The following is a 27264-nucleotide window of genomic DNA, read 5'->3' as shown; positions in this document are numbered from 1 at the left end:
CAAATGTGTTTTGCTTTTACCCATGCATTTAAGTGTGGGTGTGAACATGCACGTGTTGGCAAGGCCAGGGTGGCCTGGTTAAATAACTCCTGGCCTGAAAAAATCTCCCAGTCCGGCCCTGGCGGGTGCTGCAAATTATTGTCCCGGGCGCCGCAGTTGGCCCACAGGCTGTGAATCTGAGACCCCTGATGGAGGTCCACCTTCATCTCATTAAATCATTGAGCATTCATTGTTTGTACCACTGAAGTAAATTAAATTTAGTTAAATTCCTTTCCAGAAAAGCACATGACAGTCTTGGGATGTTTGCTTGCCATCTGAAGTGTTGGAGCAGCTGTACATAGTACATTTGTAAATGGTTTGATGGATCATGAATACTTGCTTGATTCTAATGTTCTTGGCAGTTGGTGTTAATGAGCTTTGCCTCGCTGGACCTTTGCATGCCCAATGCAAAGTAGAATGGTAAGATCTATTAATATTATTATTATTATTATTATTATTATTTATTAATATATCATTATTTATGATTATTATTATTATTATTTTATTATATTATTTGTTCATTTGTTTGTTTGTTTACTAATGCCTTCAGATACATCTATTTTTAATAAGCAATATGTCAACACAAACCCTCCCCTTTATAAACATGGAATAAGCATTAACTAAATAACTATCTCCCTCCGTGTTCTAAAATAATTGAGAAAACTTTTAATCAAAGGCTGGAGAAATTTATAGAAGATGACAATATTCTGTATGATAATCAATATGGCTTTTGCAAAAAGAACTCAATCATTCATGTGCTCACAGAATTCACTGAAGACATAAAAGAATGCTTGGATAATGGGCGGCATAGCATAGGAATATTCTTGTACCTAAGGAAAGCTTTTGATGCCATAAACCATAACATTCTATTTGAAAAGCTGAATGGATATTATAAATCACTAAAATGGATAAAAAGCTATCTAAATAATAAACAACCATTTTTACAAATTGGTAATACTCTATCAAGTTTGAATATCAATGGGGTTGGTTTTGGGGCCTAAACTGTTTATAATGTACATAAATGACAATCCATGTGTGTGACAAATTTAAACTCGTAATGTTTGCAGATGACACTACTATAAATTGTTCTGGAAAGGGTCTACATATTTTGATTGATACTGTAACTAAAGAATTGTCGAACCTCCAAATATGGTTCATATCAACAGGTTTTCACTAAGCATAACAAAATTCATGGTTTTGGGGAGAAAGAACATCAACAAGGAATTACAACTAACTATAAACAGATCACTCATTTTTGGGGCCTAAACTGTTTATAATGTACATAAATGACAATCCATGTGTGTGACAAATTTAAACTCGTAATGTTTGCAGATGACACTACTATAAATTGTTCTGGAAAGGGTCTACATATTTTGATTGATACTGTAACTAAAGAATTGTCGAACCTCCAAATATGGTTCATATCAACAGGTTTTCACTAAGCATAACAAAATTCATGGTTTTGGGGAGAAAGAACATCAACAAGGAATTACAACTAACTATAAACAGATCACTCATTGAAAAAGTAAATGAAAATAACGTGTTGGTAATTCTGGTCCACTATCCGGTATCTCAGGAGGGGGAAGTAGTGCATTGATAACACTGTTTATGGTGGAGACGGTGTTCTGCCGACTTCGACTTGGGACGTCGTGAGTTGGCGGGGAGATTACTTCAAAGATCTCTTTAATTCCACCAACACACCTTTTATTACGGAGGCAGGGCTTGAAGAAGCTGTGGTGGACTCTCCAACCTCTGGGGTCAAAGTTGCCGAGGTAGTTAAAATGCTCTTTCGAGGAAATGAGATCCACCCGCAGTTCTTAAATGCTCCGGATGTTGTGGGGCTGTCCTGGCCGACACGCCTATACAGCATTGCGTGGAGATCGGAGACAGTGCCTCCTGCTTCAGCATCCAGTTAGAGGGGTGCAACTTTCAGCTTGGAAGATTAGGTGTTTGCCTTTCTTGTTTACACCCGTAAAAAGATCAAACAGAACTTGGCAATGAAAGAATATCTGAGCACTAAGTGCTGATAGTAATTCAGCATCCCTAAAAAGGATCTCACTCGCTTTTGGGATGGGGTCACATCATCAGACGTGAGGTCGGCAGTTTTCATATCCGTGATATTACTGGGGTCTGTCGACACCACTCTTGTCAATCACATGACCAAGAAACTTGACAGACCTTCTCAGAAGGAAGCCGTTTTTGGGAGCCAGCTTCAAGTTGTAGCTACACCATTTATAGTCGTTGCAAAGCAGATTCCTCATCGGGTACTAACAGCAAGAAATTATCTGGCACACTGGGAGCAAATCCGCTTGCGTTGGCGGGTGCTGCCTGCTGCTGTGGACCATGCCTGGTGTGCCTTTGGGATTGTGACTCCAAATCTCGAAATGTGACTTGCCCCCCCCACAAAAAATTTACTTGGTGCATGAGTGAGTCCCCTCCCAGAGGACTGGGTATCAGTGACTTGTCCCACAATGCTTTGAAGTTTAATTTTCCCTTTTATCCCTTTTTTAATGTTCCAAAACAAAAAGCTGATTCTTTTGTGCATGTTACCGTATTTTTCGGACTAAAAGTCGCTCCGGAATATAGGTCGCATTAGCCATAAAATGCACAATAACATGAAAAAAAGCATATATAAGTCGCTCCGGAGTATAAGTCGCATTTTGGGGGAAATTTATTCAACAAAATCCTAGAACAGACATGAACGAGCAAGAACAGGCTAAACAATAGGTATGCTAACGTGACATAAACAGAAACGAAGAACTGAGAACGGGCCTGACGCAACATTCAGAGTTATTCAAATAACAAATAAATACATGAATAACACGTTTATAAAACCATCTGCGTCAGTCCAATTCATTAAATCCATCGATCGTCCTTTATGTCACCAATGGATGCGCACCGCTGACGGCTCTTGCACTTCAAAATATCCCACAGGCCCATATAACGATATATAAATTATATATCAAATAAATATTATATAAGCAATAATATTATCAAACCATCTGTGTCACTCCAAATTATTAAATCCGTCGATCAAATTCAAATTGTCAACAACGCCGCACGTGCGCCCTGACGTCAGCCTCGTCGTTATTCCACAGATCTAGTATATAACTACATTGTAGCGTTAACAAAGTACAAGGAAAGAGGTGGGTTTGGTAAACGGCTCTTTATTTAACAAAACAAGAGTTCAACGAGCCAACAACTACTGAACTGTAACGATAAAAACATATCATCAACATCGGTTTAAAGTCCCTTTTCCAGGCGCCGCTGGGTTGGACTGACGATAAAAACATATACAAGTTGCTACACCAAATAAAATATATCAAATAACTATAACATAAATAGTTAACCGCCACACGGCCCCAAGCACCAGCGTGGACTTCCAGGCGTGTGGCGGCGTGGACTTTCATCCCCGGAGGTGGCACTTCCAGCCACAGAGTTGGAAGAGAGCTCCATAGAATAGGACCGGGCGTGCGTAAACGCCATGTCCGAGCCCCCCATCCACCGTCCCCGGAAAGCCACCTGGCCGAGCGCCGGCCCCCGACTTCCATCCATGGAGGTGAAAGAGAGCTCCGTAGAGTAGGACCGGGCGTGCGTAAAAGCCATAATAGTTTTTCATACCTTCTGTGTCACTCCAAATCATCAAATCTTTCAAACTCTTCGTCCTCCGTGTCACTTACAAACAAAACCGCTAATGATTCGTCATCTTCGTCATCCCGTGATCGAATCTTTGTCCTTTATGTAAACAACTGCCGCGCCGCGCTGCTGACGTGACTTGAAATTCAAATTACAGTAATCCCTTGCTACATCGCGGTTTCACTTTTTTTTTTAATTTTGAAAATTTATGAAAAAAATTCACATATAAGTCGCTCCGCAGTATATGTCACCCCCCCACCCAAACTGTGAAAAAAAACCCGCGACTTATAGTCCGAAAAATACGGTAGTTAGTATAAGGATGTTTTTTGCTTTTTTTTTATTGTTTGTTGTTGGGAAAAAATCATTTAGTTAAATTGCACCACAGCTAATATAGGTTGTTAACAAAATGTACCTTGTTCGGGAACAGCCTTAATTGCGTCAATGTTCACATCTGAGGCCAACCCATGGTCAAAGATTATGGACCGACAGAAACACTGATCATACTTCAGGTAAATGGTGTTAGAATTTAAGTGAGAGAAATGGGGAGATGCTGAGTAAATTTGCCCGTAATCAACAGCGCAGGAAGAAAGTTAGGTGCTTTTGCAGCCTACACGTCACTCGAAAATACAATTTCTCAAAAAAGGAGGGGGAATATAAGTTGGTTCACTAATACAGTACATGAAGTATGCTGCCAATTTGTTTCCTGAGCAACTGATGAATGAGTGGTTGGATTGATGGATGGACATTCAACGTTGAATGTAATGTACTGTTAAGTCAGAGGCATAACGACAGATGGGCAACCAACACCATCACTGACTCATCTCCAAGGTGATAAAGAGAATTCCTTAAAGATCAATTAAGTATGATAATTAAACTTTCATTTTAAAAGTATATTTTTCTGTCTAACCCATCCCAGTGAGATGCAGTAAAGAGGGTTTTAGAGTATTGCAATTCAACTTTCATTTAAAAAGTACTGTACATTGTTTTTGTATGGACCGTGTCAGTGAAAGTACCCTTTCAATAACATTGACTGTTTCACCCCTTCCAGGTATTTTGGCATACCTTGTCAGACAGTTTACAAATCCCTGGTTCTACAAATAAGAAAGTGGGAAACCATGGCTGGCTGCAGGCAGGACGGCCAACGATGCTTGTACAAGGTTGTATGTGTGATTGAAATATAGCAATATCTAAAATTGTACCTAAAACGTTGTACCATTATTTTTGTATTACGTTTGTAAATGTGTTAGATATTGCAAAAGAAATATATTTTATAATATGTACATTTGGGCAAATTTGATAATCCAGATATTCAGAAGGTATTAAAACACCCCTATGACATAACATAACAGTGCTTCTCAGTTATTTTCTGTGATGCTCCCAAGGAGAAGAAAACATTTCACACACCCCATGCTTGTACCCTTATTAACATTAAAGAAAAACAAAAAATAAATAAAGAAAGATAAATTTACAATAAAGAATAACTTGATTAATAACATTGTTTTTTAGTCTGTAATAGAACAGATTCAAAGTGCATCACTTTGTCTGAAATTAAAAAATTCTAATTACTTAAACTACAAACATTCTTGACCAACTGCCATTTTATGCTGAAAAAAATACAATAAAATAATAATAAACATGCATAATATTAAATTAAATAACAGCAATAAATAATATTCAATTCAAAGTAATCAGCAACATTAACTCAGGAGCACAATATATAAAACATTTTAACCTACAAAACCAAAATGAATAAAACAATTTGTGCTGTTTTTTTTTAAATTAAAATGAGGCAGCATGACAGAGACCATATCCACGGCTGCAATAGTGTTGTTGTTGTTTTTTTTGCACAGAGCAATTTGGTACACTACTTTTTATGACGCTAACAGTGCTTGCTGGTTGACTGAAGTAGCATTCACAAAGTGGGATGATTGTTGGCAATATTCAGCCCGTTTTCGCTAAAAAACCTTAAGCATCTTATCAGCGTGATTGGGGTGCAATGACTTTAAGTGCCGCCTTAATTTATTTGGCTTCATACTGTCCGCTGCCAACATTGTAAGGCACAGTAAACACGCCTGTCTTTCCTCGTCTCCCATCGTAGTCACACTGAAGCCGAGCGCTACGTATGCTTCATCATATTTCCTTGTCTTAGTGTTCGTGTGACTCTCAATTCTCTTATCTCCGTCTCTCACCGCCGTTCTTTTCAACCCTGTTAAATATTTTTTCTATGGTGTCCCACTGCATATTTTATCGCCTGCTCTGTGCTGTGTGTGCATATGTTCCATGCGTTCTACACTGTAGAGTGACTACTCGTTACGCACACTCTTACAGTGATACCGCCACTCCCACCTACTGCAGTGAATGTATAATTACCCTTTAATCTAGAAAAAAAGAAAAGCATGTTCCCTGGTGCCACACGCTTGGTATCGCACCGTGCCTCCCGACGGGGGCGCGCCCCACTATTTGAGAAGAACTGCTTTAGTAACACTATAATGTATGTCTGACAGTGTAAAAGTCATGTGATTGTCTCAATCATTTATACTCGATGTGCTTGTGCCTTCCAGTTAGAGTCTGCCTCGGTCCACTTTATAGCTGCCAAACACATGCAACCCGTTAAGAGATATGTGGATGTTATTCATTTTCGCCTACTTCCCTATTATTTCCACAACTTCTGTCATGTTTCGGTAGGTTTCCACTCATGTATAAACTATCTTACAATGTCTGAAATTAATAACTGCTGACTTTGAATCACTGACTAGGTGATGTTTTTCCATCCGTCTTCCTATTCCCTATGTGATTATTTTTTGTATGGTTTCCCTAGGCCATGTCAATCTCTGAGACTTGGTATCTCATAAAAGACCATGGTACAAACTACTGCAACCTCTACAACCTCATGGACGGTAAGAACAAAAGTGTTAGGGTTGACAAACTATCTTGAACGTATGATTATGGTGGAATGTAGACTAGAATTATTAACTTTGTTTAAACCTTTCTGCTTTCCTTGACTCTGGAAAGTTTAACCATTCAGTTGTTGAAACTTTCCAAATGGTGTGGAAACATTATTGCTTAGTTAGTCATCTAAAATGCTCCACTAGTTTCTGTTTTTCACAACCTTGTAAAACAATGAGCTGGGACCGCACTGATTAACCAGTTATGTAGCGCGTCGCCAACCGTGCAACTGCACCGCGCTGGTCGCATTATTGTGACAGAGTGGTCGCTAAAATTTAGAAAATATTTTTAAAGTCCTGATGTACTTTCCAAAATTTAAGTGGACCTCAGTGCGCAGGGAGCTTAATTTGGTCCGATCGCGCAACCACAGCGCGCCGGGCGCTCACTGTCGTATTGCTTTAAGAGCGTCTTTGTGTTTTAGGATGGCTTTACTGCTCCCACTTGCTTTCTTTGGTGGCATGATTAGGGGTTAATACAATCCTCAAAGTAACGAAAATACAATAACAACGGAATCAGTCGGCATCCAGGCCACGCGGTCGGGTTTTCTTGGGTCCTCCCGGCTCATCTCGTGAGGTTCGACCTCCGAATTTTGTTCGACAACCGAAGCACAAAAATTTCGAATTTTTTGTTCGAATTCCGATTTGTTCGAGAACCAGGACGTTCGAAGACCGAGGTTTGACTGTAAAATAAATAGATGCAGATCACTGACAAGTGCCGCTATTTGAGCTAATTTTAGAACAGTCCTGCGGGCGACTCATGCGGTCCTCACGGGCGACCTGGTGCCTACGGGCACCGTGTTGGTGACCCCTGCCTTAGAGGATAATTCCGCCTCTTGTGTAGAAAGGTCTGTTCCTATCTAACTCTTACAGAAAAACACTCTAAACAAAAACAACTTTGTGATTATTAGTATAATGTAAACAATAACTACTGTTTCTTAGATTCTTAAATGCTCAAACAGTTTTAACTTAATGTGCTCAAAACTTCCCCCATAGAATTACCCCAAAAATTCCATAAACAAAAATAACATTAGGGGTTTCTGATTGACAAATCTGTGTCCATTTATAAATCAAGCCTATTAGGCTTAATGACGGCTCTCCCAGACCTGGTTCTGGGAGCAGGAGTCTCTGCAGATGAGTCATGGGGTACCACAGCAGGTGATGTGGGTGCCTGCGTTGGAGCTGGCAATGGTGTTTGCTCATGCGGTGGCAAATCACTGTCTTGTGCAGGTGTGTGTAGCGGTATTAGGTGTTGGCGGTTGCGTCTCACCACACCATGAGGTAAATCCACCAGGTAAGACCTCGGAGTGTTGTGGTGTTGGAACACAGTTCCAGATACCTTTGGTTACCCATACACGTTGTCCTGGTGACAAGTCACTGAGCGTTTCGGCACGTTGACACCTGTTATAGTTTTTAGCATCAGCAAATGCTTTGTCAGGTTCAAAATCAGTAAAACGGATCAGCAGACAAAACCAGTGAGGCAGAATGTTGAGTCTTTTCTCGCGAGGAGTGCAACCAGACTTACAGCAGTCCGACTACACTAAAAATCTGTTTTACACTCCTCGCTCTTTTTATTTGGAAATGCCCTATCCACAGTGTGAGACGATTAGCTCTTAAAGGGGGGGGGGGGGGGGGGGGGGGAGATTGTGGCTTCGTCTCGTAAGAAAAGAAACAAAAAGTAACGCACAAAGTGTTGCGTGCAGATATGGCTATATCAGCAAAACAGTTTAAGCGATATTCCGAGAGATAAAAAGAGAAAGTGACGTCCTTTAAGGAAGATCAGAAGGTTCATGACGCATCGTTGGACGTGTTGTTTTCACGATCTGTTCTGGTGGACGCTGAGCTGTCAGCAGCATCTTATTTGACACAACCGTCATCTCGCCCCTGACCCAGCCGTAATCCTTCTGTTCTGTTGTACAAGATAAGAATAAGCAAGGCAAAGCAGCAAGCATACTGAACAGTAACATTGTGAATAAGTACTCATTAGAGAACGCATGATAACATATATATACAATTTTTCTAACAATTCCCCCCTGTTTATCATAAGTTCTCGGGGACTAACTTATCACCCATATGGCCACTTCAAAAGATTTTCAGCCAAGGGATCACATTTCGCAAGAACTAACTTACACTTGGGAGGAAATTGAGTCTTAATCGTCAAAGCCAGAGTCACGAAACAAATCGGACAGGTTTACCACGACAGGTTTACCACAATGGATTCGCTGACAGAGTCGTCACTAGAGAAAGAACTCCCGTCGATCGAAAGGTCATCCCTTTGGAGCAACGGAAAAGTCTCAGCTGGTGGAGAGATAGCAGTTGTAATTAGCTTATTAATTAAGGATCGGAGACAAGGAATGCAGCAACATCCACACAGGGTCAAAATGGCAGAGAAAACGGCAATGGAGACCAGGACCGAGGAAACCAGGGTGCGGTACTTTTCGAACACGTTCAACCAGTCGGTCCAAACCTCCGTGTTCACCCCATTGTGTTCCTTCATCCTCCCATTCAAGGTCCTCAGACCCTCAAGGGCCTGGGATAGGCTTCCATCGGCTGCAGTATTATTTGGAATAAATGTGCAACATTGCTCACCAAACATGGCGCAGACACCGCCCTCTTTTGAGAGTAGCATGTCAAGGGCCATTCGATTCTGGAAAGCCATGAGGGAAGTAGCGGCCAGTTGGGAGTGGACCGCCTTGAAACCCGCCTCGGTCCAGTTTCCAAGCCTCTGCACGTTGTAGTGGATGTAGTTAATCCTGTCAACATTTTTGTTAAGAGTACACCACCAACACAGGGCGGATTCAAAACCAGCTGCTATCCGATTCACCAGCTTATACTCATCCGGTACTCCTCTAGGAACACCAATGGCGTCTATGTAAGTTGGATTAGCAGAGAGAGTTATAATGCGGCAGGCTTTGATGTCTATTCATATGCAAATGAGTTAGGGGGTCATAAAATTTTATGATCTATTGATGTTAAGATTTATGACGTATTTTATTGGGGGTCATAAATTCTTTAGCGGGTTGGTGGCATCAAGATGGCGCCAGTCGTGACGGCGCCATCTTTGACTGTCGCCATTTTGGTTTGCTGGCGCCATTTTTAAGATGTGGATATGTATGGGCATGTATTTTTATGAATCAAGACAGGTGGAGCACCTGTGCTAGCTTTGCTAACAGCCCTCTGAGCTACCTTTGCATCCGGCCCGTACGTGTGAGATTGAAGGGGACCCTTTTTGTTGAGAAGGCGAAGGGGAGGGGGTGTTTGTGATAGGGTGGGGGGTTTGTGATAGGTGTCAAAGTTGGCTGGAAGAGAGTCGCATATAATTTGAGAATCAATAGCTCAGCCAAAGTTATCTGAAAGCGAGAGACGCATGTAATTTGGTAAACATTGGTTTAGAGGATCAAAGGGCTTTTGTTGAGAAAATCACACTGTTACAAGTCACAAGTTATCTCTAATGTAATTTGACAAACAATAGCGGAGTCGGTATTACTGGGGCCAAGGATATGAGAAAGACCTCTTTGATGCGTCATCAACATACGACCAAAGTTATCCGATTTACCGCGACACGTGAGCTCATAGGCGTGGTCTTATCCCCGCCGAATTTAAAAGTTTGGTGTGGACGAGCATCATTTTGGAGAAGACAAGACAAGACAAGCCATCACTCTGACGAACAGAATCGAAGCGTGTCAAAAAGTTGTTTTCGAGAATGGTTAAAGGTAAGTCATTTTACTACATTTCTCACAATAATGACAATAATAATAACAAATAATAATAATAATAAATAATAATAATAAGTTATTTTTATAAAACAAGATGTATTGTTTATATAATATTTGCAGACAACATCGTTTTTGCCGATGTCCACGCATCTTTTGACGACGATTTTAGCGACGTTTACCTAACACAATCAGACTACGGTGAGTCAATAGCGCATCTAAGATAGTTCTTATAGAGGGTATTAGTTACTGATTTTATTTTTTATGTTTGTATCAGATCTCGTGGCCGCGGCCACTAGAAAAAGCGTTCGGCCGACACAAGCTGCTTTCGACCGCCATATTGGAGCAGTGGAAACGACAGAGTCAGAGCGACCAGCTGTATCAGAGTCACGTGTTACTGTTGAAACCAATCCGATTGCACCCCACACCAACCGACAGGAGGCAGCGACGGATTCTGAACTACTTGAGGCTCTATCTACTTACGAAGCTTTAAACCATCATCATCAAGAGTCGACAAACAAAGTTGGAGGTATTCCTTATATTTTTTCTCTCTTTATGTGCTATCATACTTGCTATTTTCGGTATTATAAAGGATTAACTTACAGGTGAACATCGTGACACCGAGCCACAGAGAGAGAGGAAGAGGAGGAAGAGGAGGGGGCACCCCTTCTACAACACCCACCACTCAAACAGCAGGGGGCCTCTCAGGTGTCGGGGTAACTGTATCTACAAAAGACGGTTACAAGAGTGCTTTAAGATTATACGTGCTCTTACAGATTTAGCCGAATCAAAATAGGTTTGTGTTGTTTCTGCTGTGTTTTGTAAAAGAAAATATAATGGATCATTCAAACCTTACGTCGACGGAGTCGGATTTCTTAGCAAACATTTCTGAAATAGATTTGCCATCATTTAACGGGGCAAGCCAAAGAAGTGACACACCAGAGCTAGATTTATCAAACGTTAACAATACGTCTACGAGTCGAGTAACAGATTTGCTCAACAATGTGACCGTTGCTTTGTCAGAGGGGGAGAGACCAGACAGTCCTGCTATTCTCACTCATTTACAGACTGTCATAGATGAATTGAACAACCGAAGCCCGAATGAAGGTGGACAGAGTCCTACACAAATCCCGTCACAATTGCTAAACATGATAGCAGAATTAAACAACCATGCTAATGACAGCGACGGGCGTATCAGTCCTGACATTCCTGCCCAGTTGCTAAACATCATCCAAAATCTAAATACACAGCCTCTGGTTGACCCGTTGACCACTAACTCTCGCGATTCATCACCACCGGCTGCTATTGACGCCGTTCGGCCGATATTTCAGCCTAACAACTGTGCTGTTATAACTGATCATGAAATAGACGTTATTGATGACAACACATCACCGTTTCAACACACGCCCCAACAATCTAACAACGGTTCTGTATTAGCTGACCAACGCGGCGGTTCGGTTGTAATCAACAGGCCGCATTTCAATAATGTAGAGGTGAGACGACGGCTAAATATACCATTGCAACAGAACATTAATGATTTTGCAACCTTCTACCTCCAGATTGAAGACAGAATAGATGATGTCTTGCAAGAGGTAGCTAGCAGGGCGCAAACAGGTGATGTAATTCAGATAGAGCTCGCGGCTGGTAACGATAGAGCTCACATCTGCCCGCAAACTAGTGATATAAACTCTATCAGAGATAATGTATCAAACCTGCTTGAACGTTTAGCCCAATCAAATACAGAGCTTCTGGCTGATGAGAGCTTAGAGCTCATTGTACAAATAGTCACTCCATTGCGTGGTGGTGGTGGAATGCGTCGAAGGCTGCTGAACACTACCAACAGAGAGATTTTGAGGTTGAAAAAACGACACCTACACATACCTCGTAATAAAAACAATAATTTGTGTTTCGCTCTCTCGCTAACCTATCTGCTAAATGACACACTGACAACAAAACAAGCCACGAGACACGCACGGCTCTTACAGGAGAGTGTAGGATTGGATTGTCAAACACCTGTGAGTCTGGGCGATGTCCATAAATTTGAGAAAGTCCTCAAACGGAAAATAACTGTAATGTATCGAAAAGAGGACTGCCGCCCCATGACCTTTTTCGACACGCGTTACCCCAAAACAGATAACGACACTCTATTTGTCTTAAACCTCGAGGGCCACTATTACGGCGTGAAAGCGATTGAGGCATTTGTGGGCCACGCATTCTTCTGCAGGTATTGTTACAAAGGGCATGACAATTGGCAACAGCACCATTGTGCAGGACACTGTGGCGTTTGTCTTGATCCATGCTGTAAACAGCGACGGTTTAAACCTATCATCTGCCCCGACTGTAACAAATCTTGTCGTAATGAGGAATGCCTTATCAAACATAAAGAGTCCCGATCAATGAATCGTGCGAGCAACTGCGCTTCATACAAAAAATGCTTGGAATGTGGTCTCCAGTATTATGTGAAAGCTGATGGTACCGGTGCTAAACATCGCTGCCCCGTTAAAAAATGCGCAGTGTGTGATGAGATCATAAATCAAGATGACGCCTTATTGAACCCCCACATGTGCTACATTCAGCCCATCAAACCTCAACCACCGTGCAAAAATGTAGTCTACTACGATTTCGAAACTTATGTAGACACAAACGGTTTACACAAACCTTTTCTCATCTGCTGCAGATCGAATAGACTGACGAAGCATTGGTATGGCACAGATTGTGTTGATGAATTTCTCAGATTTTTCCGAATGCCACGGTTTAAACAAACTACGTTTGTTGCACATAATGCGAGAGGTTTTGATTCATACATACTGATAAGGAGAATGCTCGAATTAGGTCTCAAACTCGACATTCTGATGCAAGGGAGTAAAGTTCTATCATTTGTCGATTTAGACACAAAATCACGATTCATAGACTCTCTCTCATTCTTGACGATGCCTCTAAGCGCAATGCCTAAGGCCCTGGGGTTTGAAGACAAATCAAAGGGGTACTTCCCACACAAATTCAGCTCTTTAGAGCATCTAAACTACGTCGGGTGTCACCCTGACCCCATGTACTACGGCACCGAGCGAATGTCACCCTCCCAACGATCAAAGTTTGACGAGTGGTATGCCAAAGAAGCTAGCAATGTGTTTGATTTTGCTAAACAGGCAATAGCCTACTGCGAGAATGATGTTGATCTGTTAATGCAAGGGTGTGAAAAATTCAGGAGTGAGTTTTTTGAGGCCACCGGAACAGATCCATTCAATGCAGTAACAATTGCGTCGGCGTGCATGAAAGTTTTCAGAGCTAATTTTCTGACCCCTCAAACACTAGCCATTACACCATCAGACAACTATATGCGTCAGTACAAAGCTTTCTCACACGATTCTATTCAGTACATGCAATGGATCATGCACAGTCAAAATATCCAAATTAGACACGCATTGAACGGTGGTGAAGTTAGGATAGACAACTACTTTGTAGATGGTTATTGTGAAATCGGGGGCGTAAAAATAGTGTTTGAGTATTTCGGTTGTTATCACCACGGCTGCGCAGAATGCTTCGACCTCTCTAAAATATGCCCGACAACCAAACGCCCTTTTCAGGAGAGGTTTGATAAAACACAAAAGAAAATTCAGGATCTACAGCTTAGACAGGATGTGTACCTTGTAATTATGTGGGAGCATGAATGGTTGCAAATGAAAAAGATGGACATAGAGGTGAAGGAATTCCTTTAAAAATCCAAATTTCCTGCACCGCTCAAACCGAGGCAGGCTCTTTTTGGGGGCCGAACAAACGCATTCGTTTTAAAATACACGGCAGAGCCAGACGAGCGTGTGTTGTATGTTGATGTGACATCATTGTATCCTTTCATCAACAGTACAGCCACCTACCCAATCGATCATCCAACGATTATCCACGGTGATTTTAAAGACCCTAGGTCGTATTTTGGTTTCATCAGCGCCACAGTCAACCCACCCCGTGGTTTATATTTTCCCGTTCTACCGTTCAAAACAGCTAAAGGTAAACTCGTCTTCACACTGTGCCGTACATGCGCCGAGTGTAACAACCAGCAGACGGCGTGTACACATAGTGATGAGCAAAGATCGTTGACAGGTGTTTGGACAACCCCTGAATTTGTTAAGGCACTAGATCTCGGGTACACGGTTGCGGAAATTACAGAAGTGTGGCATTACACAAGAACGAGCGACACAATTTTCCGTGATTACATGCGAACATTTCTAAAAGGTAAACAAGAATCTTCAGGTTATCCAGCTCACGCGGTCAACCAGGCTGACAGAGAAAGATACATAGAAGAGTATGCCGTTCATCAAGGTATCCAACTCGATCCTTCCAAAATTGCTGTAAACCCTGGCAAAAGACAAGTGTCAAAACTCTGTCTTAACAATCTGTGGGGAAAACTAGCGCAACGTGACAACATGGCAAACACAAAAATTGTGACAAAATCAGAGGATTTTTTTGAGCTTCTGTTTTCAGGTCTGTACAATGTGAAATTCTTCCATTTTATCAATGAGAAGCTCTCAATTGTGCAGTATTGTATCAACATAAACAATGAGATCCCCGCCTCAAAAACATCAAACGTGGCTGCAGCGTGTTTCACAACAGCCTATGCACGCTTAAAAATGTACAGCTATTTAGAAATTTTACAGAGGCGTGTCCTTTACACCGATACAGACAGCCTCGTGTACACTGTGAAGCCAGGTGAAAGTGTTCTCCCTCTAGGTGATTATCTGGGGGGGCGTATGGACGCGATTTCGTTCGAAGAGGGCGTGGCTAACGCTGGTTTTGTGCGGCGCGCACAGCAGATTGCCGGCTCACGTGAATTCCATCTCACGGGGCCGCTTCATGGAGATATTTTCTTTTCCGAACGCCATCTATTGAATAATGTGGATCTACGTCTAAAGTTAACTAGAGCTTCTGATGATTTCTGTCTCATGAGCGCTCCAGACAGTGATTCGTGTCTCAAAATACTAGGAGCATCGTTATTTGTGAAAAAAGTATCAATTTCACCGGCTGTGGCGATAGGTCACGCCGCCGCTTTACAGAAAGGTAACGCCCTTTATCCGTTGACCAGAATCAATATGAAGACCTTCAGTATACCACAAAACTCACGAATTTGTCATCAGGATAATCTATTCCTCGGCCACATCCCCAAACAAATTGTAATAGCGCTCGTAAACCACAACAGTTTCATGGGCCGGAGAGATTTAAACCCGTTTAATTTTTTGCATTATAACATAGAGTATTTAGCTCTCAGCCACGAAGGTCGACAAATACCTGCCAAAGCTTTTCAGCCCAATTTCGAAGCTGGGATATGTACACGTGAATTTCATAATTTATACACAGCAACAGGGCGTTTTCTGAAAGACCTACCTCTTTGTATCGATCAACAGGATTTTAGTCAGGGCTACTCACTTTTTGTTTTCAATTTAAGTCAGGTAGATGATTCCGGGGCTTTGTCACCTGTGAATAACGGGGTCCTAAGACTCGATTTGCGCTTCAGAACCCCATTACCACATACCGCGACCCTTATCGTATATGCTGCATACGATTCGCTTATCGAAATTAATGCTAAGAGGGAAGTATTGATGGACTATTATTAACGCTATGAACGGTCGTGAACTGGACATGATTATGACCCGGATGCAGAGAACATTATTCGGAGGTGTTTTCGCATCGGATGAGTTAGCTGACGTCAGAGACCCGCCTCCAAAATATTACATCGTCAACACGCATCCAAGACATTTACCCGGTGAGCACTGGCTCGCTTTGACTTTAGAATCGGACGGTTCGGCCACATTCTTTGATCCTTTTGGTCTGCCACCGGACAGCCCGTACTACCCGTCGAGTATATACAGATTTCTGAAGAAGCATTCTAAACGGGTCGACTATCAGAACGGGCAGTTGCAACACGAGCTCACAGACACCTGCGGTCAACATTGCGTGTATTATCTAAGTCACTTCACTGGTTTCTTTTATATCAAACAAATTGTTTTAGGTTATTCACCTGACATGTTTCGGCGGTTTCTTCCGCCTTCATCAGAGTGTCACAGATGTGATAGTGACGCATCTTTATCAGCAGATGGATGAAGGCGTGGCTCACCTGTCAGATTTGACAGGTGAGCCACGCCCTCTGCTGTCCATTCACCTCTCCAGAATGCTGTTCCAGGTTGTAGAGAGCATATAGGCTCCCTCATCCCTGTTGATGGTTCTCGGGCCCCGCTTGCGGATCTCAATGGCCTCCCTGATCCAACGCTGATGTTTATTTTCTTCAGTGCGGATGACTCTGGCCTTTTCCCAGTTCATGATGTGGTTTTCTCTTTTACAGTGATCGGTTATGGCTGACTTGTAGTGCTCCTGTTCTGCTTGTAGTTTTATTGCTCTTGTTTGTCTTGTTGCCGTCTCCTTCTCACACTCCTTCTTGTGTTCTATTTTTCTTGTGATGAAGTTCCTCCCTGTCTCTCCAATGTATGATTTATTGCATGATTTGCATGGAATTTCGTATATGGAATTGCATTTGTTTTCCGGGTTGACTTTGTCTTTTGGGTGGACCAGTATTCGACGGAGTGTTGTATGTGGTTTGATAGGTGTGGTTATGTTATGTTTATTCATGGCTCTTTTGATGCGTTCCGTAATTCCTCTGACATACGGCAAAATCACCATTCCACTGGGTTCTTGTTTCCGTGTTTGTTTCTTTCTTTTCCCCTGTGTTTTGTATCCTTTGTTTTTTACCTGTTCTGCACCTTTGGTTATTGCCCATTGTGGATACTGACATTTTTTAAGTGCCTGTTGTATGTATTGTTCTTCCTGTGCTACGTCCTCCGGATCCGTGATTATTGTTGTGCGTTCATATAGTGTTCTGACAACTGACAGTTTATGTATAGTGGGATGTTCTGATGTCCAGAGGAGGTATTGGTCGGTGTGTGTGGGTTTTCTGTGTACTTTTATTTTTATGTCTCCGTTGTTTGTATGGTGTATGTTGATGTCTAGAAAGGCTATGGCTTGGTCTGTTTCTTCTTCATGGGTGAATTTAATGTTACCGGTGGTGTCTATGGTGTTGAGATGGTCTGTCAGGTGTTGTGTATGTCCTGTTTTTGTTTTTTCTAGAATGTCATCGACGTAGCGTCTCCATAGTGTGGGTTTGTATGTGTCCGGAGCTGTTGAGAGTGCCTTTTGTTCCAGATCTTCCATGAAAAAATTGCACATGATGGCAGAAAGAGGGTCTCCCATGGGGAATCCCTCTTTTTGCCTGTAAATTGTGTTTCTGTATTGAAAGTATGTGGAGGTGGCGATGAAGTGGAGTAGTTGGGTGATGTCCTGTGCTGTTAGGTTTGTGCGTTTCTTAAGTGTCCTGTCTGCTGATAGTCTGTCATGTACTATGTGTATGGTGGCATGTGTGGGTGTTTTTGTGAAGAGTGAAATGACGTCGTGTGATATGAGCATTTCATCTTTCTGTACCTTTACGTGTGTGAGTTCTGTAGCGAGTTGTTTCGAGTTTTTGCAGTGTCGATCCGTGAGTCCTAGTAGTGGTTTTATTATTTCTGTGAGTGCTTTTGAAAGGTTGTATGTGACTGACCCTATGCTGTCTACGATGGGGCGGAGAGGTGTACCTGGTTTATGAATTTTTGGTGTGCCATAAATTCTGGGGATGATATTTGCTGTGGGTATTAAGTGATTGTATGTCTGTTTGTTTATTTTATTTTCAATGAGTAGTGGTTTGAGTAATGCTTTGAGTTTGTTTTTCTTGTCTTCTGTTGGGTCTTTTTGTACTACTTCGTAAGTGTCATCCTGTAGTAACTGTTGCATTGATTCTTCGTAAGTGTCTGTGTCCATAATTACTGTTGTTCTATCTTTGTCCGCTGGGAGGATTGTAATGTCTTTATTTTTTGCTAGTGTGATCATTGCGTTTACTTCCTGTTTTGTAATGTTACTGGGTGGTGATTTAGCCGTTTTTAAAATACCTGCAACTTCATTGCGTAGTGCTGCTTTTTGTCCTGGGTTATGTATTTTTTCGCATGCTAACTCCGTGGCTAAAATGAAATCATCGACGGGTATGTTTTTGGGTGTGATTGCGTAGTTGAGTCCTTTTGCTAGTATGCTGCGTTCTGCCTGGGTGAGTTTGTGGCGTGACATATTGTGAATCCATTTATCGTTGATATGTGTGTCGTCCGGTTGTGCCTTCTTTTGTGCGATGAGTCTGTCCAATTTTCCGATGTGTCGCTTTTTTGTGGCAGCGAATTCCTGTTCGTGTATATTATCTAAATGTCCGTGTAGTGTTGTTTCTGTGTTGTTGTCCAGGGCGTACCGGTGTTTGAATTGTTCCGTCAGCCGCTGCAGTTCATCGTTGATGTTGTTGAGTTTGTTGGTTGTGCAGCGTATCCGTTCTTTGACCAGAGTCATCCGCACTCTTCTGATAATCCTTTCCGCATTCCTGGTCGGGATTGGGTTCTTGATTGTCAGGCTGGCCGGCGTTACCTCTTCGTCTCGGCAGCGTAGATTGAACCTCAGGTGGTTCCTGTAGCGGGCTCGTTTTTTCGTCAGTCTTTCAAGGAGGCGAAATTCCTTGACGCAGTTCTCTCCATAACTTCTTCGTAATACTTGTACTAAGTTCATTTTGTTTTTCCTTATTTAATCACTTCACTGGTTTCTTTTATATCAAACAAATTGTTTTAGGTTATTCACCTGACATGTTTCATGAAACATGTCAGGTGTATCTGTACACGGATTTCAAATGGATACATCTGTATCACGGATGGTCGGAGCGGGTCGATTCAGCCTCTCGAACTGATAAGGTGAAATCAGGAACATTTTCTGAGCCGTTTTCAAACTCATTTTTTATGATTTGCTCATAAAGCCGCTAATGACACTCCTGAGAACAGGTGCGAAAGCGGCCAGCAACGGTAATATAAAACCACCTTTCTGAACTAACACAGCTCTTTTCTTCTTCAAAGTATTTTTCTTATCAGCCAAAAAGCGGATATTTTTCTTTTGCTTTTTAAGTCTCTTGTAAAGTTTTGATTTTAAGGGTACATGTCCTTTAAGAAGATTTAGAGCAATCTCACATAACGCTTTCACCAGACTACTAGGGCCTCTGAGTAGCAAATGCTTACGTTTGGCCGGTTTGGATGTAAACAGAGATTTGAGTAACGGTGCGTTTGTTTTTAAAAGCTTCGTCATCGTTTTATTGTTTGGGTATATAAACGACAGGCCACTGGTTATGTAGTACACCTGTACGTAGTCTATATTGTTCTGGGCATGAAGGTGTCAAATCTACCAGTAAATACCCATGCGGCTCTCTTGTAGCATCTTCAAAGCATTCCAGGAAAAACTTCCGGTTGCCGGGAGAAATTTGATTCGCCAGGACACTCACCTGCTGTTTATCACGGGGGTTTTTGAACAAAATCAAATAATTACTGTTTAAACTAATAGTACGGCTAAATTTGCCCTGATGGAATACATTCTGTGTTAGCATTATAACGCTTAAATTTTTATGATGTCTATATTGGGTGAATATTCGGACCACTTCAGGGTTATCCGAAGCTTGGAAGATGATGTCATCCAGAATCAGTAGATGGTGCTGGTGTGGCGGGAACAGCTTCTCGTCATCAAAAGATTCAGGCAGCCCCTTGATAAAAACAATGTCTTTATTCAGGTTTTTGAGTTCATCGTACATTGGTTGATGTGCTGTATAAACCCAGACAATATTATCAGGTTTTTTTCTTAGAACATGTTCAGGATTTTGCAATACATTTTTTACAAAGAAAGTCTTCCCACAACCTGAAGGCCCTGCGACTAAAGATGAGAAAGGAAGTTCTAATCTGGGGTCGAATTCAATCTGATTAAAAGCCATTTCCACACACGCAGACACACGTATGGATAGATAGAAATATCAGTAGCCAAACGGTTCAGTGGTGCCTCGCTCTAGCAGCCTTCTTTTATCGTACACCACACGAAGCCGCTTGGAAAATGACATGTTTCTGAGATGAAACCCTCTCTTATCGCGAACGATGTTATGTTGGGGGGCGTATAGCACATCTGAGTTTGCACATGCTGTATCGATGTACCCTTGAACCAAATTGAGCATGCTATCGAGATTGATGCTCTGACCGCTTTCGTGAGTCTGCGTGATTCCCTTCACCTTCATGACTGTGTGACCTGTCTCCCGCATCCTGTAAGCGTATGTTTTTGCCCCTGCTGAGACAAATTCTAAAATGCTGTCATTCGAAAGCTCATCTGTCAAATCACCCAGATAATCCCCTAGAGGGAGAACACTTTCGCCCGGTTTCACAGTGTACACGAGGCTGTCTGTATCGGTGTAAAGGACACGCCTCTGTAAAATTTCTAAATAGCTGTACATTTTTAAGCGTGCATAGGCTGTTGTGAAACACGCTGCAGCCACGTTTGATGTTTTTGAGGCGGGGATCTCATTGTTTATGTTGATACAATACTGCACAATTGAGAGCTTCTCATTGATAAAATGGAAGAATTTCACATTGTACAGACCTGAAAACAGAAGCTCAAAAAAATCCTCTGATTTTGTCACAATTTTTGTGTTTGCCATGTTGTCACGTTGCGCTAGTTTTCCCCACAGATTGTTAAGACAGAGTTTTGACACTTGTCTTTTGCCAGGGTTTACAGCAATTTTGGAAGGATCGAGTTGGATACCTTGATGAACGGCATACTCTTCTATGTATCTTTCTCTGTCAGCCTGGTTGACCGCGTGAGCTGGATAACCTGAAGATTCTTGTTTACCTTTTAGAAATGTTCGCATGTAATCACGGAAAATTGTGTCGCTCGTTCTTGTGTAATGCCACACTTCTGTAATTTCCGCAACCGTGTACCCGAGATCTAGTGCCTTAACAAATTCAGGGGTTGTCCAAACACCTGTCAACGATCTTTGCTCATCACTATGTGTACACGCCGTCTGCTGGTTGTTACACTCGGCGCATGTACGGCACAGTGTGAAGACGAGTTTACCTTTAGCTGTTTTGAACGGTAGAACGGGAAAATATAAACCACGGGGTGGGTTGACTGTGGCGCTGATGAAACCAAAATACGACCTAGGGTCTTTAAAATCACCGTGGATAATCGTTGGATGATCGATTGGGTAGGTGGCTGTACTGTTGATGAAAGGATACAATGATGTCACATCAACATACAACACACGCTCGTCTGGCTCTGCCGTGTATTTTAAAACGAATGCGTTTGTTCGGCCCCCAAAAAGAGCCTGCCTCGGTTTGAGCGGTGCAGGAAATTTGGATTTTTTAAGGAATTCCTTCACCTCTATGTCCATCTTTTTCATTTGCAACCATTCATGCTCCCACATAATTACAAGGTACACATCCTGTCTAAGCTGTAGATCCTGAATTTTCTTTTGTGTTTTATCAAACCTCTCCTGAAAAGGGCGTTTGGTTGTCGGGCATATTTTAGAGAGGTCGAAGCATTCTGCGCAGCCGTGGTGATAACAACCGAAATACTCAAACACTATTTTTACGCCCCCGATTTCACAATAACCATCTACAAAGTAGTTGTCTATCCTAACTTCACCACCGTTCAATGCGTGTCTAATTTGGATATTTTGACTGTGCATGATCCATTGCATGTACTGAATAGAATCGTGTGAGAAAGCTTTGTACTGACGCATATAGTTGTCTGATGGTGTAATGGCTAGTGTTTGAGGGGTCAGAAAATTAGCTCTGAAAACTTTCATGCACGCCGACGCAATTGTTACTGCATTGAATGGATCTGTTCCGGTGGCCTCAAAAAACTCACTCCTGAATTTTTCACACCCTTGCATTAACAGATCAACATCATTCTCGCAGTAGGCTATTGCCTGTTTAGCAAAATCAAACACATTGCTAGCTTCTTTGGCATACCACTCGTCAAACTTTGATCGTTGGGAGGGTGACATTCGCTCGGTGCCGTAGTACATGGGGTCAGGGTGACACCCGACGTAGTTTAGATGCTCTAAAGAGCTGAATTTGTGTGGGAAGTACCCCTTTGATTTGTCTTCAAACCCCAGGGCCTTAGGCATTGCGCTTAGAGGCATCGTCAAGAATGAGAGAGAGTCTATGAATCGTGATTTTGTGTCTAAATCGACAAATGATAGAACTTTACTCCCTTGCATCAGAATGTCGAGTTTGAGACCTAATTCGAGCATTCTCCTTATCAGTATGTATGAATCAAAACCTCTCGCATTATGTGCAACAAACGTAGTTTGTTTAAACCGTGGCATTCGGAAAAATCTGAGAAATTCATCAACACAATCTGTGCCATACCAATGCTTCGTCAGTCTATTCGATCTGCAGCAGATGAGAAAAGGTTTGTGTAAACCGTTTGTGTCTACATAAGTTTCGAAATCGTAGTAGACTACATTTTTGCACGGTGGTTGAGGTTTGATGGGCTGAATGTAGCACATGTGGGGGTTCAATAAGGCGTCATCTTGATTTATGATCTCATCACACACTGCGCATTTTTTAACGGGGCAGCGATGTTTAGCACCGGTACCATCAGCTTTCACATAATACTGGAGACCACATTCCAAGCATTTTTTGTATGAAGCGCAGTTGCTCGCACGATTCATTGATCGGGACTCTTTATGTTTGATAAGGCATTCCTCATTACGACAAGATTTGTTACAGTCGGGGCAGATGATAGGTTTAAACCGTCGCTGTTTACAGCATGGATCAAGACAAACGCCACAGTGTCCTGCACAATGGTGCTGTTGCCAATTGTCATGCCCTTTGTAACAATACCTGCAGAAGAATGCGTGGCCCACAAATGCCTCAATCGCTTTCACGCCGTAATAGTGGCCCTCAAGGTTTAAGACAAATAGAGTGTCGTTATCTGTTTTGGGGTAACGCGTGTCGAAAAAGGTCATGGGGCGGCAGTCCTCTTTTCGATACATTACAGTTATTTTCCGTTTGAGGACTTTCTCAAATTTATGGACATCGCCCAGACTCACAGGTGTTTGACAATCCAATCCTACACTCTCCTGTAAGAGCCGTGCGTGTCTCGTGGCTTGTTTTGTTGTCAGTGTGTCATTTAGCAGATAGGTTAGCGAGAGAGCGAAACACAAATTATTGTTTTTATTACGAGGTATGTGTAGGTGTCGTTTTTTCAACCTCAAAATCTCTCTGTTGGTAGTGTTCAGCAGCCTTCGACGCATTCCACCACCACCACGCAATGGAGTGACTATTTGTACAATGAGCTCTAAGCTCTCATCAGCCAGAAGCTCTGTATTTGATTGGGCTAAACGTTCAAGCAGGTTTGATACATTATCTCTGATAGAGTTTATATCACTAGTTTGCGGGCAGATGTGAGCTCTATCGTTACCAGCCGCGAGCTCTATCTGAATTACATCACCTGTTTGCGCCCTGCTAGCTACCTCTTGCAAGACATCATCTATTCTGTCTTCAATCTGGAGGTAGAAGGTTGCAAAATCATTAATGTTCTGTTGCGATGGTATATTTAGCCGTCGTCTCACCTCTACATTATTGAAATGCGGCCTGTTGATTACAACCGAACCGCCGCGTTGGTCAGCTAATACAGAACCGTTGTTAGATTGTTGGGGCGTGTGTTGAAACGGTGATGTGTTGTCATCAATAACGTCTATTTCATGATCAGTTATAACAGCACAGTTGTTAGGCTGAAATATCGGCCGAACGGCGTCAATAGCAGCCGGTGGTGATGAATCGCGAGAGTTAGTGGTCAACGGGTCAACCAGAGGCTGTGTATTTAGATTTTGGATGATGTTTAGCAACTGGGCAGGAATGTCAGGACTGATACGCCCGTCGCTGTCATTAGCATGGTTGTTTAATTCTGCTATCATGTTTAGCAATTGTGACGGGATTTGTGTAGGACTCTGTCCACCTTCATTCGGGCTTCGGTTGTTCAATTCATCTATGACAGTCTGTAAATGAGTGAGAATAGCAGGACTGTCTGGTCTCTCCCCCTCTGACAAAGCAACGGTCACATTGTTGAGCAAATCTGTTACTCGACTCGTAGACGTATTGTTAACGTTTGATAAATCTAGCTCTGGTGTGTCACTTCTTTGGCTTGCCCCGTTAAATGATGGCAAATCTATTTCAGAAATGTTTGCTAAGAAATCCGACTCCGTCGACGTAAGGTTTGAATGATCCATTATATTTTCTTTTACAAAACACAGCAGAAACAACACAAACCTATTTTGATTCGGCTAAATCTGTAAGAGCACGTATAATCTTAAAGCACTCTTGTAACCGTCTTTTGTAGATACAGTTACCCCGACACCTGAGAGGCCCCCTGCTGTTTGAGTGGTGGGTGTTGTAGAAGGGGTGCCCCCTCCTCTTCCTCCTCTTCCTCTCTCTCTGTGGCTCGGTGTCACGATGTTCACCTGTAAGTTAATCCTTTATAATACCGAAAATAGCAAGTATGATAGCACATAAAGAGAGAAAAAATATAAGGAATACCTCCAACTTTGTTTGTCGACTCTTGATGATGATGGTTTAAAGCTTCGTAAGTAGATAGAGCCTCAAGTAGTTCAGAATCCGTCGCTGCCTCCTGTCGGTTGGTGTGGGGTGCAATCGGATTGGTTTCAACAGTAACACGTGACTCTGATACAGCTGGTCGCTCTGACTCTGTCGTTTCCACTGCTCCAATATGGCGGTCGAAAGCAGCTTGTGTCGGCCGAACGCTTTTTCTAGTGGCCGCGGCCACGAGATCTGATACAAACATAAAAAATAAAATCAGTAACTAATACCCTCTATAAGAACTATCTTAGATGCGCTATTGACTCACCGTAGTCTGATTGTGTTAGGTAAACGTCGCTAAAATCGTCGTCAAAAGATGCGTGGACATCGGCAAAAACGATGTTGTCTGCAAATATTATATAAACAATACATCTTGTTTTATAAAAATAACTTATTATTATTATTTATTATTATTATTATTTGTTATTATTATTGTCATTATTGTGAGAAATGTAGTAAAATGACTTACCTTTAACCATTCTCGAAAACAACTTTTTGACACGCTTCGATTCTGTTCGTCAGAGTGATGGCTTGTCTTGTCTTGTCTTCTCCAAAATGATGCTCGTCCACACCAAACTTTTAAATTCGGCGGGGATAAGACCACGCCTATGAGCTCACGTGTCGCGGTAAATCGGATAACTTTGGTCGTATGTTGATGACGCATCAAAGAGGTCTTTCTCATATCCTTGGCCCCAGTAATACCGACTCCGCTATTGTTTGTCAAATTACATTAGAGATAACTTGTGACTTGTAACAGTGTGATTTTCTCAACAAAAGCCCTTTGATCCTCTAAACCAATGTTTACCAAATTACATGCGTCTCTCGCTTTCAGATAACTTTGGCTGAGCTATTGATTCTCAAATTATATGCGACTCTCTTCCAGCCAACTTTGACACCTATCACAAACCCCCCACCCTATCACAAACACCCCCTCCCCTTCGCCTTCTCAACAAAAAGGGTCCCCTTCAATCTCACACGTACGGGCCGGATGCAAAGGTAGCTCAGAGGGCTGTTAGCAAAGCTAGCACAGGTGCTCCACCTGTCTTGATTCATAAAAATACATGCCCATACATATCCACATCTTAAAAATGGCGCCAGCAAACCAAAATGGCGACAGTCAAAGATGGCGCCGTCACGACTGGCGCCATCTTGATGCCACCAACCCGCTAAAGAATTTATGACCCCCAATAAAATACGTCATAAATCTTAACATCAATAGATCATAAAATTTTATGACCCCCTAACTCATTTGCATATGAATAGACATCAAAGCCTGCCGCATTATAACTCTCTCTGCTAATCCAACTTACATAGACGCCATTGGTGTTCCTAGAGGAGTACCGGATGAGTATAAGCTGGTGAATCGGATAGCAGCTGGTTTTGAATCCGCCCTGTGTTGGTGGTGTACTCTTAACAAAAATGTTGACAGGATTAACTACATCCACTACAACGTGCAGAGGCTTGGAAACTGGACCGAGGCGGGTTTCAAGGCGGTCCACTCCCAACTGGCCGCTACTTCCCTCATGGCTTTCCAGAATCGAATGGCCCTTGACATGCTACTCTCAAAAGAGGGCGGTGTCTGCGCCATGTTTGGTGAGCAATGTTGCACATTTATTCCAAATAATACTGCAGCCGATGGAAGCCTATCCCAGGCCCTTGAGGGTCTGAGGACCTTGAATGGGAGGATGAAGGAACACAATGGGGTGAACACGGAGGTTTGGACCGACTGGTTGAACGTGTTCGAAAAGTACCGCACCCTGGTTTCCTCGGTCCTGGTCTCCATTGCCGTTTTCTCTGCCATTTTGACCCTGTGTGGATGTTGCTGCATTCCTTGTCTCCGATCCTTAATTAATAAGCTAATTACAACTGCTATCTCTCCACCAGCTGAGACTTTTCCGTTGCTCCAAAGGGATGACCTTTCGATCGACGGGAGTTCTTTCTCTAGTGACGACTCTGTCAGCGAATCCATTGTGGTAAACCTGTCGTGGTAAACCTGTCCGATTTGTTTCGTGACTCTGGCTTTGACGATTAAGACTCAATTTCCTCCCAAGTGTAAGTTAGTTCTTGCGAAATGTGATCCCTTGGCTGAAAATCTTTTGAAGTGGCCATATGGGTGATAAGTTAGTCCCCGAGAACTTATGATAAACAGGGGGGAATTGTTAGAAAAATTGTATATATATGTTATCATGCGTTCTCTAATGAGTACTTATTCACAATGTTACTGTTCAGTATGCTTGCTGCTTTGCCTTGCTTATTCTTATCTTGTACAACAGAACAGAAGGATTACGGCTGGGTCAGGGGCGAGATGACGGTTGTGTCAAATAAGATGCTGCTGACAGCTCAGCGTCCACCAGAACAGATCGTGAAAACAACACGTCCAACGATGCGTCATGAACCTTCTGATCTTCCTTAAAGGACGTCACT

At 42.4% G+C, this 27264-nt stretch overlaps 1 protein-coding gene and 2 long non-coding RNA genes across 3 annotated transcripts in view; 2 read left to right on the top strand and 1 right to left on the bottom strand.

Moving 5' to 3' along the window:
* Window positions 1-367: 367 nt before the first annotated feature.
* LOC148382177 (uncharacterized) overlaps window positions 368-27264 on the top strand; it is a 45543-nt gene continuing 18646 nt past the window's right edge. The window contains exons 1-4 of the mRNA XM_088360665.1: window positions 368-459; window positions 4724-4832; window positions 6237-6356; window positions 6494-6572. Of these exons, the coding sequence (XP_088216791.1) occupies window positions 368-459; window positions 4724-4832; window positions 6237-6356; window positions 6494-6572 (400 nt within the window). The remainder of the gene's footprint in view (window positions 460-4723; window positions 4833-6236; window positions 6357-6493; window positions 6573-27264) is intronic.
* On the top strand, window positions 10266-11524 carry LOC148382179 (uncharacterized). The gene is made up of 4 exons (XR_015854174.1): window positions 10266-10330; window positions 10454-10531; window positions 10608-10859; window positions 10936-11524. It is a non-coding gene; the product is annotated as an uncharacterized LOC148382179 (long non-coding RNA).
* On the bottom strand, window positions 24116-25374 carry LOC148382178 (uncharacterized). Its single transcript, XR_015854175.1, has 4 exons — window positions 25310-25374; window positions 25109-25186; window positions 24781-25032; window positions 24116-24704 (listed from the first exon to the last, which is right to left on the bottom strand). It is a non-coding gene; the product is annotated as an uncharacterized LOC148382178 (long non-coding RNA).

Source organism: Syngnathus floridae, chromosome 18 (assembly GCF_059516105.1).
Source record: "Syngnathus floridae isolate MCC-2025c chromosome 18, RoL_Sflo_1.0, whole genome shotgun sequence".
NCBI lineage: Eukaryota > Metazoa > Chordata > Actinopteri > Syngnathiformes > Syngnathidae > Syngnathus > Syngnathus floridae.
Note: the sequence above shows the minus strand (reverse complement) of the source record. Positions and strands in the feature narration are given on the sequence as shown.